General features: G+C 52.4%; 1 protein-coding gene across 3 annotated transcripts in view; it reads right to left on the bottom strand.

The window, feature by feature from the left end:
• Positions 1-3,545: 3,545 nt before the first annotated feature.
• The window catches only part of SSH1 (slingshot protein phosphatase 1), a 31,020-nt gene continuing 18,474 nt past the window's right edge, over positions 3,546-16,091 (bottom strand). For all 3 annotated transcript variants that reach the window (XM_021544677.4, XM_085593222.1, XM_077787218.2), the window contains 12 exons: positions 15,527-15,591; positions 14,674-14,795; positions 13,294-13,362; positions 12,839-12,904; positions 11,445-11,639; positions 11,032-11,125; positions 9,849-9,977; positions 9,176-9,222; positions 7,757-7,903; positions 6,955-7,155; positions 5,647-6,250; positions 3,546-5,215 (listed from right to left, as the gene is read on the bottom strand). In XM_021544677.4, coding sequence (XP_021400352.2) covers positions 3,944-5,215; positions 5,647-6,250; positions 6,955-7,155; positions 7,757-7,903; positions 9,176-9,222; positions 9,849-9,977; positions 11,032-11,125; positions 11,445-11,639; positions 12,839-12,904; positions 13,294-13,362; positions 14,674-14,795; positions 15,527-15,591 — 3,011 coding nt within the window. In that variant the 3' untranslated portion in view covers positions 3,546-3,943. The remainder of the gene's footprint in view (positions 5,216-5,646; positions 6,251-6,954; positions 7,156-7,756; positions 7,904-9,175; positions 9,223-9,848; positions 9,978-11,031; positions 11,126-11,444; positions 11,640-12,838; positions 12,905-13,293; positions 13,363-14,673; positions 14,796-15,526; positions 15,592-16,091) is intronic.

Below are 16,091 nucleotides of genomic sequence, written 5' to 3'. Positions count from 1 at the left end.
ACTCCAGGCTTTATAAGCCCCATACAGCCCCTGCTCCCTCTGTTTTGTCCAAGGCCTTGTCCCTTTGCCAAGGAATCAGGGCAGGGACACATCTGCTTCCAGCTCCCAGTGCCTCAGCTCCTGTGGAAGCACCTGGCTGTGCCAGAGCTGCTCCCACTCCTGGAGATCCATCCCTCCCCTGGGGATATCCTCAGCTGAAGGAGACCCAAATGCTCCAAACCTACCCCGGCAGCCCAGGGCAGTGCCCTCGCTTGTTTGCAGATGATTTCCCCAGCCAGGGAGCCGCTGTCCATGCGAGTCCCTGTGGGAGCTGCTGGGCTTCCACACCTGCCACGTGGTTCAGCACAGGCCTGTGGAATTCCACAGCCCACGTTGCTGTGGCAGCATCAAGGCTCTCTCCCAGGTGGGATTTTCCAGGCTCGGCAAGGTGCAGGTGTCACCTTTCCATGTGCCACTGCTCCACTGCTGCCATCCTTTCTGGAAGGTGAGTGCCTTCTCCTGAACCCAGCCTGTGGTCTCTGAAGGAACCAGATGGAGAACGACTGATTTCCATTCTGTTCCTCTGGATCCAGCCTTCAGGAGCATCAGAAAGCAGCCAGGACCCAAAAATGAGGGAAGCAGAGCCAGGATAGATGGCGAATGATGACACAGGGCAGGCAGTGGCTCCTGGGATATATCCCATTCCCTCCTTTTCTTTCCACCCCTTCAGCGTCTGTTCCTTCTCCACCTCCAAACAAAGCTACAAAACTCATTTGTAAAAGGAAAAAAAAAAAGTTTATTTGTTTTTCCTCACAAGAAGAACATAAAATATCCAGGACATTTTTACAAACAAAAGTAAAAAAAAAAAAAAGTGCATGATGTATCCCTCCCGCGGGCATACAGTACAAAAATCCTGCAGATTTCCATATAAAATTGGGATAAGAAATACCATGGAATAAAGGAACGTTGTTATGGAGTACAGCAATGCACAGAAGTTACACGTCACTCGCCCCTCTCCTCAGGGACTGACCAGGACTGTCCCCACCTCTCCGGTGACACGGCCGGGACAAACCCCAGCGGCACGGGAAGGGCGCCCGGGAGGTCGGGCACTGCTGCCACACGGAGCGACACCCCCTGGACCGGGAATGAGGCGCCGGTTTGTGCATTCCAGGATTTCTGGCAGGACGGGACGGGGGTTTTGGGTCTGCCGAGCAAAGCGTGTCGGCGATGGGATGTGTCCCTGCACACCCCGCCCGCGTTCCGGCAGCGATGCATAGATAAATGGGATAAATGGGATAAATAACTGGGGACACCGGGCAGCCACAGGCACCGCGGCTGGCACGGGGCCCTTTGGTTCTGCCATGCCCAGAGCAGAGGGAAGCGGTAGCAGGTGAGCAGCGCCGAGCTCGGCGGGGACACGAGGGCAGGACAGGAGGAGGGACGGCCTCACTGCCACCGGGAACACCAAAAGCACCAAAAACTCCCTAAAGAACAGCAAACAGCAGAGTCCAACAGCTCAGCAGATACACAGTGTTTGTAAACTATGAGTAAGGCACTCCATCGTAAGGACACGTACGACACGTGGGGAGGACAAGCACATCAACCTTGTCATGCAACAAACCCGACGGGACGGGGGAGTTTGGCTACAACCCCCCGGGAATGGCACAGCGGAGCTCCCGGAGCTCCCTCCAGGCCGCGTCTGCATCCCGGCCACGCGCGGAGGGAGCCCCGAGCCCGGAGCGGGGCCTGGGGCCGATCCAGGCTGAGCCGGGCGGGGAAGGCGCCGAGCTGAGCCCGGAGCGCGCGGGTTGCACGCGGCAGAACTCGGCAGGCACTCGAGGGACGGGAAGGAAATCGGATGTTCGCTTGTATCAGTTCACAGAATTCTCTAAATTCATTCAAAACCGTTCCCAGCACCTCTTCCCTCAGCCAGGCAGTGATGGGAAGGGTCGGCAGCACACGGAGAACAACAACCTGTGGCAGCCCTGGCGAGCCGAGGGTGATGGTGGAATTGTCCCGGGCAGGGGACACGGAGGTTTCCCAGGCGCTGCTCCGACCCTGCGGCACCCAACAGCCCCAGGGGCCTCCGTTTACACCTTCCAAATCTGAATCTGGGTGCAGGAGGAGGATAAAGATGATCCAAACACAGGGAATGGATCCAGCCCTGGCTTGTGGGGTTTCATCCTGCCTCGAGCATGATCCAGCACTGCCTCAGCCCAAACAAGCAGAGACTCCTGCAAAACTTCCCTCCTGGAGCAGCTTTTGCTCCACATCAGCTCTCCCGGGTGGAACAAGTGCAAATCAAATTCAGATTCTTTCAGGAGGGACAATTATTCACCGATTGCCTGTCCCTAGAATTCCTCACACATGCAGGATCTTATGCTAAACGGGAAAAAGGGAACTCCAGGCATTTAGGGCAGGAAAATGCACAGCCCCCTTCCTTGAGACACTGGATTTTCAATCAATACAGTTCAGAGCAGCTGCTGCAGCCTGGCTCTGCCCCACCTCAGAGGGGAGTTGCAAAAAAGCCTTTCCATGGAGATTACAAAATGTGGGAATACTCCCACTCAGAGCCAGAGTGAGCAAATCCACCTGACCCTCACCAAATTTACTTCAAAACATCACCCAAAGGCACAAGGCCTCAGATGGGATCAGGGGGCACCAAGGTTTGGAGCACATCCCCTGCTCACTTCCCAAGCTCTTCCCTCTGCACTCAGCGAGGGTTCACATGGAGCAGCTCTTGACCAGGCTGGTTGCCAAAAACATTCACAGAAAATGTGCATTCCCTATGGAATCCAAGCAGGAGGGGGCAACACTGGACTGAGAGCACAGACAGTGCCTGGCTGCCCACCCTTCCTCCAGCACCCCTCTCCTCGGAGCGTGTCCGTGGTTCTGTCCGACTGCTCCCCCCAGCAGGGCTCACGTGGCTCTCACAGCCCTGCGAGCTGTGGGACAGGCCCAGCCTGGCTGCGGCTCTGGGGCCCCCCAGACTCCTGCTGCCCACCATAAACAACACCCAGGACTCCTCCAGCGGCGCCCCGGGCACAAGGACCGTCCTACAAAACCGACAGCACAACCACAAACGACACCCTGTCACCTACCGGGGCTCCAGGAGAGCCGCTCCTCCTCGGCCACCTCACGTCACCCACAGCCCAGCAACAGAGGGTCCCCACAACACTGACACAGCTTCACGTCACGATGCTCCACAGGCAACACTGGCCAGGCTCTGTCACCACTGCGACAACACCAACCACAACGACAGCAAAACACCCCAAGAACACAACACCTGGGACAGCAACAGCCAGGGTGACATCAGGTCACAGCATCCCCACGGACACAGCTCAGCACTCTGTCACCTCCCAGCCACAACCTCTGTGTCCACACTCCTCCAGGCCTTTACAGCTAAGGGAATTCCTTCAAACAACAGCAAGAATTCTGGGAAAAGCCTTTTGGATGAAAGCCTCAAACAACAAACCAGGACAAAAAGCCAGCAAGGACAGAGGTAGTGTGCGTGTCACCATTTTAAGGATTTTCCACAAGAGCCCTGTTATAAGTAGAGACTTGTGTTTGTTCTGTAAAAAAAAGTCATGAATAATTATTTTGAGTCTTTGAAACAGAATATTTCAGCATTTTAGATATAGATAGAGATACAAATATCTATCCATAACCACACACAAATCCACATTATTACACTTGGCAAACAGTACTAGGAAGAGTATCCTGCAGGACAACAGGCAAGTCACAAACCAAGTCCTCCTCTAAGCCATGCAACACATTTTATTTCCCTTGTGCCCTTCACTGTGACCCATCGTGGTTCTTTCCTCCTCTCTCGGAGCACAAAGAGGGGACGAGGAGGTGGCACCAGATGAGCTGCTGCAAGTCAGATGATAAAACAGCACTGGTGCAATGAATAAATGCTGCAAACCCCCAGAATGCTCCAGCCCTCTCCTCCCCCTGCAAGGCATCAACTTTTGCCCATCCAAAGTGTGTTCTTCAAGTTCCCAGGCAGAGGTTTCACCCCTGGTTTGGAGGTGCTGTCCACACTCCTCAGCGGGGGCTCACAGAGCACAGAGCACTCGCTGGACACGGCCTCCTTGGAGTCCGTGATGGTGGCCACGTCCACGTCACTCGACAAGTCCTCGGAGGACAGGTTAAGACATCCCAGCTTGGCGAGGGAATTGGACCTTTTCAGGGGTGAGGACACGGTGAGGCCGGCCAGGCGCAGCCTGGTCTCGATCTCCTGCGTGCGCTGCTTCACCAGCCCGGGCTTGCCCCGCACGCTGTGGATGCTGTCGCTGCTGGAGCTCCGTGTCAGGTTGGAGCTGCGGGAGGAGGAGGGGGTGTAGCAGATGGTCTTCAGGAAGTCCTTGGTGAAGCTGCTCGTGTGCTCCAGGCGGCACCCGGCCGGCGTGGAGGTTTTCTGGGAGATCCCCTCCAGCACACGCTTCACCCCCAGCTTCTCCACCTCGTTCTCAGCGTCTCCGTGCACCAGTGGGGCCGGTGCCAGGAGAGGCACAAGGCTGGGATGGGACATCAAGTCCTCGCTTTCCTCCACGATGCTGGAGTCGACCCTGCCCAGGGGGCTGTCCCGGAGCAGCGCCGAGGCGTCCGAGGGCAGGCCCTTGAGGCGCTCCAGCTCTTTGGTGTGCTTCCTGACCAACCCTGCTTTCTGCAGCTGGAGCAGCGACTCCTGGTGCTGCATCAAGTAACTGTTGGCGCTCGGCTTTTCCAAGTCTTTGCTGAACAACAGGTACTTCAGGTCCTTGGTAGGTCTGGGGTCCTTTCTGGCCAGAGACTCTTCCCTCACCACCTCTGTGTGAAGGAGGCTCCTGTCACAGTGGGAGTTCCTCCTGGGCAGCAGAGTCTTTTCGGGGGTTTTTGGCGCATCTTTCCCCCTCTCCAAAAGGCCGCAGTGCTGATCCGGTGACCTGCACGTGCCAACCTCCACAGCCCCGGCTCCTGGCGCCAGAGGGAGCGGAGCCTCGTTATGTTTAGTTCTGCCTGGCTCCTCGGGGGGTGCCCTGCTGGGCAGGTGCTCCATCAGGTGGGAGTGCAGGTGGGACAGGAGCGGGGGCTGGGTGCAGATGGTGCTGCTGCGCCGTGCGGCGCCGGCGCCGAGCCTCTCGCACTGCTCCCCGAAGGAGTCGGGGGCCAGTCCCGCTGAGGAATACATGCAGTCAGTGCAGGACTGGTAGGAAGGCTTCACCTTGCTGAGGATCCCAAACACGGCATCGTGCTGCAGGAGAGAAAACAGGGACAGATCAACGAGCACGGAACAGACACCGGCACAGCCCACAAGGTGCGGGACAGCCAAAGAGATCTGGAACAAAGCCCATTTCCACCTCAGGCCCTACAGCAGGATCTAAAGCCACGTGCTTTCACAGCAGACAGTGTCTCCAAGGAATACCTACCGTGCCAAGCGAGGGTCATGCAAGCGAGCTGCCCACAGCACTTTACAGGGCACTCACTGGGCACTCTCTGGCATCTACATCCACAGCTCGGGCAAGCAAAGCCCTGGTGAGAAGCGCCTCGAAAGGGGAGAAGCTCATCATGGAATGAAAGGCTTTATCCAAGTCAAATGAAACTGGGCTATGAGGATGAGAAGAGCAGTTTCACTTGCAGCAGAGTCAGCCATGCCAATCACCTCCATCTCACCTCCATACGCACCTCAAAATCCTCTGGGCAACTCCTTTTGCTGTTGTTGTTATTCAAGTTCTCCCTATTGAGCCTGCTCTCCTCCTTGTGCATGGACAAACGCCGCTTCCACTTTTCCATGGGATTTTCCTCCCTGACACCATCCTCCCCTGGCTCCCCAAGGACCATCCTTCCCTTCCTGGGGCTGAAGTCCAGTTTCTTCTTCGCCTCTTTCTCACAGAAGCTGCCCAGCTCTGCCAGTGGCTCCGCTCTCTCTGGGGCCTTTTCCATCTCCAGCAGCCTCCCCTGGGATGGTGCAGATGGAGGCTGTCCCACCAGGGCATCCCGCTCCAGCTGCTCCATGTGGAAGAAGCCCTCCCTGTCCCCAGGACTCTTGTTCTCCAGCAGCGTGTCCGAGAGGCGTTGGAAGCAGTACCCGAAGCCCACGGACCCATCGGAGCCGGCACGGTTGTCCAGGTAGGCAGACTGGGAAGGCATGTCCAGGTCAGCCAGGCGGTTTTCCAGGTCGATGTCCAAGCTCTCCAGTAAGAAGTCTCCCGACCCCGTGGTGCCATCGGTGTTCTGGGGCAGGTTGCTCTCTGCCTGCTGCTTCCACAGTTTATTGTGGCGCTGCTTGCTGGGGAGAGGACAAGGACACGAGTGACTGCCCTGCAGGACGCCCAGTGCCAGGAGCTTCCTTCCATCTCCACAGCCCAGAACCCAGGGGCTGGGCCCAGACCTGAGATCCCACTTGGATGAACAACCTTCAGCATTGGGATTTTTTCTCCCAGAGTAGTGCCCTGAGTACAGCTGTGGTGGGATCAGAGCTTGGGAGACCCCTCAGGGCACAGAAGCCCCCTCAGAGCACAACACCCCGAACTGACCCCTCTGCACGTCCCGTGGCACAGTTCCTGCTGAACCAGAGGACAGAATTCTCTCCTCTGTCCTCAGAAGACAAATACTACAGCCCTCGCAGTGACAGAGCCCTGGAGCTGGCACAGAACCACGAACGTTTTGCCTCCAGAATGGCCCAAACTCAGTTCTGCCTCATAAAACAAGAACAATGCTGTGCTGAGCAGCACTGGCTGCTGAGAAATCCAAACGTGCTTCCCAAGCACGGAGAAACCCTCACTGAGTTACACCACAGCAGCTCTCCCAGCTAATTTCCATGCAGGAAGCCTGGCACAGGGAAGGTTTAGGAAAAGCACGACTGACCCAGGATTCTGCCTGTGCTCTTCAGGCTACACCCCTCACCCCAACAGAGCCCCACAGAGATCCAGTAATCCTTTGTGACATTATCCACAACCAGCTCCTTTCCCTCCCACTCATCCCGAGCCACACCTGGCATCCAAAATGCCCTCGTACTCCAGCAGCTGCCGCATGAAGCCGGCGTTGGGCCGCGTGATGCTGCGCTTCTGCTTCACGTAATTGTAGGCCTTTTCCAGGGACCAGCCGAACTCCTTCATGGCATAGGCGATGACGGTGGACGCGGAGCGGCTCACGCCCATCTTGCAGTGCACCAGGCACTTGGAGTGGTTCTTCCTGCAGGAGGACAAACAGGAGAATAAATCCCGTGTCACCGGTTATGGATCTGTCAGGGCTTCACCAGAAGAGGGACAGAGCTCCCCGCTCTGCCCACCCTGCATCACAGCTCCGGAGGGGAGAACACGTGGGATGATGAGGGTCAGAAGAAGAATCCCTCTCCAGAAAAGCTGGGAGTTAGAGATGGGCAGCCTCATTCACTTCAGAGACCACCATGAAGCTTCCTGCCTCCATCCAAGTCTTGGGAATACTGGGATCACTGGGAAAAGGCTGAGTGTAGAGGCCTGGCAGGGTTTGATGGGCTCTGTCTGCAGAGACAGCTGGGGCAGGTCCAACACAGACACGGCTGGAGCAGCTCCAGAATGTCTCCAGAAGAGGAAACATCCTCATTTCCTTTTGGAAGCGAAACAAAGTATAACAAAAATGCTGGGTTAGGAACAGGTTAATGCCAGTCTGGGAAGGGACAGGGAACGAGGGAGCTCTGGGAACACGGAATGATGATGCCAAGGCCCTGCAGTCTGTGTGGCTTTGTGAGGGCTCAGGATGTGACACAGAGAGCTGGGATGTGCCCTCCCCCAGGGCCAGGTGTCCCAGCACTCACTTGGCCTTGTTGATGAAGTGATAAGCCTCGTTCCAGTGTGCCAGCAGGTCCGTGGTCTCCTCGTCGTACACCCGGATGTTGTGGTAGGCGAACAGGCCTGGGAAGAAGTTGTCGATTTCCCGGGTGACGTTCAGGATGTAGTCAATGCTGCGTGACAGGAGAGACACCCTGAGCTGCCATGGTCACCAAACAGGCACTGAGGGACACTGTGAATCCATGCAATCCAACCCAACACGAGCTGTAAGGTTTTACCTACAGCCCTAATCCTAAACTCCTGGAACAGCTGGTGACACAGGGCACACAGGAGGCCACGCTGCCACCTCTCACTGCCAGCACATCCCAAGTGTCAAAACTGGGCACAGGAGGGAGAAGTTTATTTTTATTCCATTTATTGTCTCTGAGTCTGTGTAGCCCAAACAGGAACTCCTCGCTGTGCCACATAGCTCTGGGGATGCAGAAAGAAGTGAATCATCTGGGAACATAACCCAGGGATCGCCATCTCCAGCTGCAGGTTTTAGCTGCAAGCCCATCCCTTCTCCTTCTTCTGACCAAAACCATGAGAGTCACATGCTATCTCTTGATTCCTGCCAAATATCACAGCAGGGATAACAATGTACCTAAGAATGAACGTCCAGATTGATTTATCACCTCCTATCAGTGAGAAAAATCAAGGACATAGGATATTTGTCTCAGAATTTGTCCAGCTTTGCCTCTGGGCACTGCATATCCCAGTGCAAGACATAATCATTAACACTCTGCTTGATTTCCTTGTCCCATGATGTGCAGACATCTGCTCCCAAGGACTCCAAATGAAACATTTTCAGCTGTGCTGAAATTGTAAAGAATTTCAGTTCCTTACAGCAAGGTTGGTGCAGGCCTTGAGTGAGCAGCAAATATTTATAGGCAGAATTCTCCTTGATCTAAAAAGTGTGCAGGGAATGGAGCCAAGCAGGACCATGGGCATGGGAGAGAAACCTGGAGCTGCCTGTCCAGGCAGGTGAGGAGGAGTTTGCTCATCCACAGGCAGCTCTGCTCCATCTGAATGGAGACTTTTCCTTAGTGCTGCAACCTTTGCTCCTCTGCAGCCTGCAGGAATTCACACCTGGCACAGCACTGGGAAGACTGGGGGATGGAGATTCTGATGGACCTCATGAATGACAAGTTTTGTTATTTTTGCTCTGTGCTGGTGATAAAAGTGAGGTTGGAGAGATTTCTCCAGAGTTGCTGGTGGGAAGTTACCCCACGGCTGAGAATGGGCTCCAAATCATCCCTAGAGCCTGTAAATGTCCTTTCTAGAGTCCTGGGGGAATTGCAGGCACACAGTGGAGGGTTTGGAGCCTGCAAATGTCCTCTCCAGAGTCCTGGGGGAATTGCAGGCACACAGTGGAGGGTTTGGAGCTTGGGAGGAGCAGTACTCACCCCGAGCCCTGCAGCTCCTCCAGGTTGGAAGCGTTCCACTCGGAGCCCTGCAACAGCCACAAGCACACGTTTCCAAGGGGCCCCAAACCAGCCCTTCTCCCTCAGGTTCTGCAATCCCCCAGCCCCAGCCATCCTCCTGAGCTGACTGCAATGTTGGGAACAGCCTCTGAGACAGGAATAGGGCACTGATGTCCTGTCCTGAGCAGGCAGGGACCAGCTGAAGGAGGGAGCAGGGTACAACTCACCCACAGAGTTAGTTCTAGGCCAGGGTGTGACTGAGCTCATCCCAAATCACTGCCCCTGGCCACTCTGGAGTTTTAAACACAGGGAAAAACAGTTCAGGGAAACAAACTGAATGCACCTGTGATCCCAGACATGCCACACATGAGAAGTGAGGTAAATCCGGAAACTCTGGGGGTGGTTACACCTTGGATTCCCCCCAAACCTTCACAAGAGAAAGCTCTGAACTGCTAAGAAGCAGATTTTGCCCTGAAACACGAGCAATTCCTCTGACTCTACCCAGAACAACAACAAAAAGACCCAATAGCACGAAGTGTTCATCTCTGGGAAGTCTTTGTTCCAGAGGCAGAGCCTGGTTTTGCCTGGAGTACCATCTAGTGGCAAAGGATTGGACACAGCACAGCAAAGCCCTCCTGGAGCTCCTGACACTCACCAGGTACAAATGATCAAAAATCAGGGATGGTTTGTCCATCTGACCCAGGATCAGCAGCATTTCATTGTCTATAAATTCCTTGAATTCCTTCAAGTTGCAGTTCATGTGTTTCTCCAGCTCGTTTCGGATCTGCAGAGCAAACACAAAGGATGGCACTGGAATCTTGGTGTCCAACAGAAACATTTGTGGGCACTTCCCTGCAGAACACTTTTCACTTCTTCATTAAAAACAGCAACAGGGACTCAGCCTTCTGGAGACCAGGAATTTCAGTATGTGGCATCTGTCCAAATATGCAGAACAGGTTGTGTGGGGAGGGAGCTTAAAGCTCATCTTGTTCCACACCTTCCACTATCCCAGGCTGCTCCAAGCCCCACCCAGCTCAACCTTAGACACTTCCAGGGATTCCAGCTTCTCTGGGAATTCCATCCCAGCCCCTCAAACAGTTTGTTCGTTTGTTTTTTTTTTTCCTTCCCAACATCCCATCTATCCTGCCCTCTAGCAGTTTAAAACCACTGTCCCCTGCCATGGCATCCTGGTATCCTAAATTCCCAAACTAAGAATCTGAAAATATAGCTTCACATATCATCTGAAGGAAAAAAAGTATTTTGGGGTACCTGCTCCTTAAAATTAGTAATTTGAGAGAGAAAAAACAAGAGCTTGTCTGCAGGAGGAGTGAGGAACACATCCACAGGCAGACGTTCTCAGCTTCCTCCTACCACTTGCATGTTAATAACCTCCCTTAAAAACCAAAAACCCACCCCAAAAAGAACCATTCCCACTCTGATCACGTCTGCACTGTGGGTGGATGGATTACACCAGCCTGGGGGATGGATCCAAAAGAGCTCTAGCCTTGATTTGTGATTTTCCATCCATAAACTCACCAGCAAAATGCTGCAAGGTCCTCTGACATTTGTCCAGAAAAAAAAAAAAAAAGGAAATAAAACCTTAAAATCTAATTTGAAAGTCACACAGCTGTTACTGAGGTCCTGAAAGACAGTTGTGATGCTGGGATTATCCTGATCTCTCAGGAGGGAGATGCAGCAAAGCCAGAGCAGAGCCTTTACAGAACGGTTGAAATGCATATTCCAAAGCCAGGGACACCCAGGAATTTGGTGCCTGCTCACCACTCTCTAGAAAGGGAGTCTGTCAGGAAGAATAAGAGTGAAATTTTTTTTATATTTACCTCCTTGGAAGTCACATTTTCCAGGTCTTTGCTGGTCATGATGCTCCGGAGCTTGGCTTTAATGAGTCGCTCCGTTCGTTCCCTTTCTGTCGGCCTGGGAAGGAACAGGAAGAGGAGAGGATGATTCCAGGCTGGCAGCATGAGCACAGCACTGAGGAGTGAGGGCAAAGGCTTGTGTTAAAGGGAGTTTTTATGGAAATAATAATAATAATAAAAAAAACCCAACAAAAAAGCAGCTTGTTGGTGCTCATACACTATATCACAAGCTAAAGTTTCAGGTCTGACTATTTCGCACAAATTCTCTTTTGTTGCTTTTGCAACCCCAGAAAATAATAGGGCCAGGAAGAATAGGGAGAAGAGGAAATTTCCTTCATGAGCCAAGCAAACTTTTCCAAATAAAATGCTGCACTGACTTGTCAACGAAGAGGGCTGGGGAGTCGGGGCGGGTGGACTCCAGGTCCTGCATGGCGTTCCACTCATTGATGCAGCTCTGGTCCGAGCTGATGCAGCTCTCGTAGTAGGTGGCCCACACCAAGGCCACCCCCCCTGGGAAGTAGTTGTACCTCCTGGCAACTTCACAGGCTTTGTGGAGGATCTGTAAAGCAGACCTGCAGGGTGGGAGGAGAGATACGGGCAGCTGTGAGCAGACAAAGCAGAAGCTGAGAGAGTTTCACAGAGGAAAAACGATTTTCAGTATTAGTTGTTGCAGTTTGCGCTTTGAAAGCAGGAAATTTATGGTGTCAGAGCTCAAAGAGGCACAAACTGCACCTTGGGGGCTTCTCACAGCAGGGCTGAGGCAGGGGTTGAAATCTTCTCCTAATTAACAGGGAAGAAGTAGGCACAAGTTGCTCTGGGATCTAATCATTAACCAACTTGTACAGCCAAAGGAAGATAAAGAACAGGGACAATTTTCCAACCACCTCCAGCAAAGAGCCTGATGAATACTTACCAGCATTCCTGGCCCCTGACAGGCTCCAGAGACAGAGCCCAGATTGGGTCATGTGTTTTTGCAAATCCTAACATTACTTTTTCCTTCCTTCTCTCCTCAATTTTTCTTTTCTTTAAGGCTCTACTCCAAAGTTGTTGCACTGAACACATCAACCGCATCCAAGGCCGGCAACAGGAGGGACCAAATTCAAAACTGACAGGAACAGGAGTTTTATTTGTTTCTGTACCAAACCATCCCTAGCACAACATCCTTCCCCACAGCTGTATCTCTTCCCTAGGAGATGCTGCAGGGACTGGGATCTCTCCAGGCTCCAAGGGGAAACAGCACTGCCCAGGCAGAGGGAGATGCAGTTCCATGTGGAGCAGCCTCTTCAGGGAGGAATTTGCTGCCTCAGCCACCTCAGGGGTTTGGAATCCCGGCACAGGGGAGGGGTGGCAGGAGCTGGAAGGTGAATGGGCACCTGGGGCTGCAGGAACCCCAGGAATGGGGCAGGACACAGGGAATGCCACAGGCTGGCAATGGGCCCTGAACCTCCTCTGTCAGCCACTGAAGGAAACATGCAGAGAGAGGAAATTCTTGGTTTGCAGCTCCAGGAATTTGAGCTCATCTTTCATATTTATTCATCTCCCTGGTGCCATTTCCCCCATGCTGGAGGACAGAGAGCTGCTCTGAACTGAAGCAGCAGATCCTTCTTTGGGATCAGGAGTCTCACAGCCCCTCTGCTGACACAGGGAAGCAGATCTCTGCTGCAGTTCACTAAATGCCCATTGTGGAGAAGCCTAAAATGCAGCTGATTTTTTTTTCTTTAATTTTCTGACAGAAAGAAGAGTGTCTCCCTGAGCCCAGCCCCTCACATACCACATGGCTTGCACCGACACAGGTTTGAAGATGTGCATCCTCCCTGCAGTGCTCACGCTGAAGCCACTGATGGAGAGAGGGAAAATTGAGTCAAAACTTGCTTTTTTCTGCACCCCAACCTGCCCTCTACAAACAGCCACTGCACTGGGGCACCCACAGGCCAAAAGAATCAGGAAGAGAATTTCTATCACTGATTTTCTAACCTCCCAAGTAAGACAGGCAAGAGACTGCCAGGAATGGGAGCTCCAGTCCTCAGTGGAGCTTCAGAGCATTCCCTGGAACCACAGGAGCAGTGTGAGGGCAGCAAGACAAGAATTCACTGTCTGAATAAAAGGACTCTGCAGCCATGAATCCAAAATGGGCATTTCATTTGCAAGGTTATGGAGAATCTCTCCTAGAGCAGCCCCCAGGTAGGGAAGGACATTCACATTTATCCTTTCAATGTGGTTTCTTACCCATCCCCATCCAGATGGATTTTAGTATCACTCCACAGGCGAAGAACCATTCCTATAGTGCAGCTTTTACTGGAAGAGAGATGGTGAGACAGGAAGTTAAATATAGGCCACGATGTGGTCACGCCAATAGCCTAAATTATTAATACTCTTTAATTTTTAAAATCCTCAAGCCTTGCTCTAGTAATCTCTCATAATATTTTAGGCCATCAAATAAACCTGGAAGCTGGAGTCTGGTCTGACAAGGTGATAACTCATGGTGATTGCTCCATGGGATCACTCTAACAGGTGGAACAAATGAAAATGGATTTTAGTGGTTATCTAACCCAAAAGAACACTTTCATTTCAGACAATCTGGCAAGAAAACCCTGCTATAATAAAGGCCAGGAACTTCCAGCTGTAAATAATTAAGCTACTGAGATATTCAGGTTTTAAAGGAAATTGTGATGCAGACAGCAACAGAAATCCATCCTTCCTCTTGCCTCACATCAATAATCACCAGGAGCAAATTAATACAAGGTTGTTTCAGGGTGGAGGTGACATGGCAAACTTCCCCTGGTGTGGCACACCAAGGGAATGCCACATGGGCAACTCAGAGCAGAACAGAGGCAGCATCAAAGCCAGTGACAATAATCTGACAAGGAAGGCACAAGGCACAGCTGGGAGCTTCCCTACAGATCCCTCTGCTGTGCAAAGCTTCCCCTTCCCACCTTCCAGGGGAAACCACCACTAAGGTTTTCCAGAATTAAACAAAACTCAAAGAGGCTGCACCACAAGGACAGGGCGGCTTGTTAAATCCTGGGAGAACACACACAACAGCCTGGCAGCTCCAGCCTTTGACTCCAGCTCTGCCAAACCAGCCCCTTTTCCTTCAGCCAAGAGCGTTTCTGCCTTGGCTAACTCACCAGAACTGGAATAATCTGAGAGGGGCTGCAATAACAAAATATTTCACTTGCTTTTCCAAATACTGTGTGCTCTTATCAGTCAGACAAAAGGAACAGCTCGTTGCTGACACAGTTGTTTGTTGGTTTTGGAGCCACTTCTGCAGTATTGTTTTTTGACGTTATTTGGCAACAAAGGTACTACAAAAGCAGCTCCATTGCATCATTCCATCAACACACCGGAGTCTGGGGGAGAGAACGAGTTCCAGTTTTGCAAATGTGTCTGCAAGAGCATTTTGCAGGGTGCAGACTCCCACTGGTGAGGTGGATGCCATGGCCTTTGATTCCACAGACTGAAAACTTTCTTGAACAAAAAGGTCAGAAAACTCAACCCTGTGTCCTTTCTCTTGCTGGAATCTGCAGATGCAGGTGACCCAACTGCTTGGGGACAGCTTGGTCCTGCCAAAGAGCCCATCCTGCCTGGCTGCCAGCTCAGACCTACCTCTCCTTGCTGGAGAAGTCCACTCCCAGCAGGATGTTCTCCTCGGTGTCCTGCCGCCCGCTGCTGTACACCACCACCATGTAGCGCACGCGGTCGGTCCACACGCTCTCCAAACGCACGGCCTGCAAACCACCTCTGCCTCATTAGTGCTGCCACTGCTGCACAAGGCTTTGGAGGCTCTGATTACCCCCAAAAGCTTCATTTAGTATGGGAGATACAGCAAGGCTTGTTGCTGTTTTGGTGAGGGGAAGATGAGCTGGGATTATCTGCTCGAGGTTGGGTTTTTACGTTACAAAATGTAGCCCTAAGGTTTGTTCTGAAGTTTCAAACAGGAAGTGTGAAAACATTGGGCATGCACTGAGCTGAAAACAGGCAGGCTCAGAGGATTCTCCCACTCCCAAACCTTCACTGAAATAACTCAGTCCTGCAGGAGGCAGAACTGGCATCAGCTTCTCTGCAAAGAAGTGACTTTTACAGCAGATTTTTATCTGCAGATTTCTTCAAAAGAAAGCCCAGCCCAGCTGATGCAATTTCAAGGCTGACTTAAAAGTGTCCAAGAGAACCAGCAAGGTCCTGTCTCTCCTCCTGTATTACTGTTTGTCAGCTGGATGGAAAACTAAATCTAACAAAAGAATCCATTTCAGGCAGAGCATTTCCCTGACCCAACTCACACCTGGACACACAAGGACCAGGGCAAAAGGAGTGGTCAGGAAAATGGGGTAGGGCTGGAAACCAGCACAGAGTTAAGGCAGCTCTGAAATCTAGGATTTGCCTATGCTTTTCCTGCTCCTCTACAGGTCTGTTGCAAACACTTCCAACAGAAATGAGAGCAGGAAAATACACCTGTCCTTACCAGTTTGATCCTGTCCTCACAGCGCAGGAGGTTGATCATCACCTGGAGGTGCTGGGGCAAGTCACCTGCACAGAAAGCAGAGCAGTCATCACAAAGGGGCTCGTGCTGCACTAGGAATCAGCAGTCTCAACCTTTGAAGAAACTGGATGTTTCTAAGTAAAAAAAATATTAATTAAGGGAGGTAAATTAACTTTGCTGTCCCAGAGAGCACGAAGAGCAATGAGATTCTTGCATGGGCATTCCCTGGATGGGTGAGAACCCAACCTGACAGTATTTGGAAGCCATCAAATCAATTTGATTGTGCCTGGCACAAGTGAGGATTCTCCTCCTGTCACAGCACCCTAGAGAGGACAAAAGTCTGGCCATAAGAACCAGGGAGGAAAAAGAGGAGGAAAAACTCTGATTAAAAAACCAGGAACAAAGGAGAAAAGAACAACTTTGAGCTGTGAATCAGCCCCAGCGTGGTGGGATCAGCCCCACCAGCCCTACAGAGGGTGTGACTGAGCATGAGTGAGCTCCAGAGGGACGGGCTGCAGCAATGGCCTGGTTTGGGTGATGGAGCCCT

This window comes from Lonchura striata, chromosome 15, assembly GCF_050655825.1.
Source record: "Lonchura striata isolate lonStrDom1 chromosome 15, ASM5065582v1, whole genome shotgun sequence".
Classification (NCBI taxonomy): Eukaryota; Metazoa; Chordata; class Aves; order Passeriformes; family Estrildidae; genus Lonchura; species Lonchura striata.
Note: the sequence above shows the minus strand (reverse complement) of the source record. Positions and strands in the feature narration are given on the sequence as shown.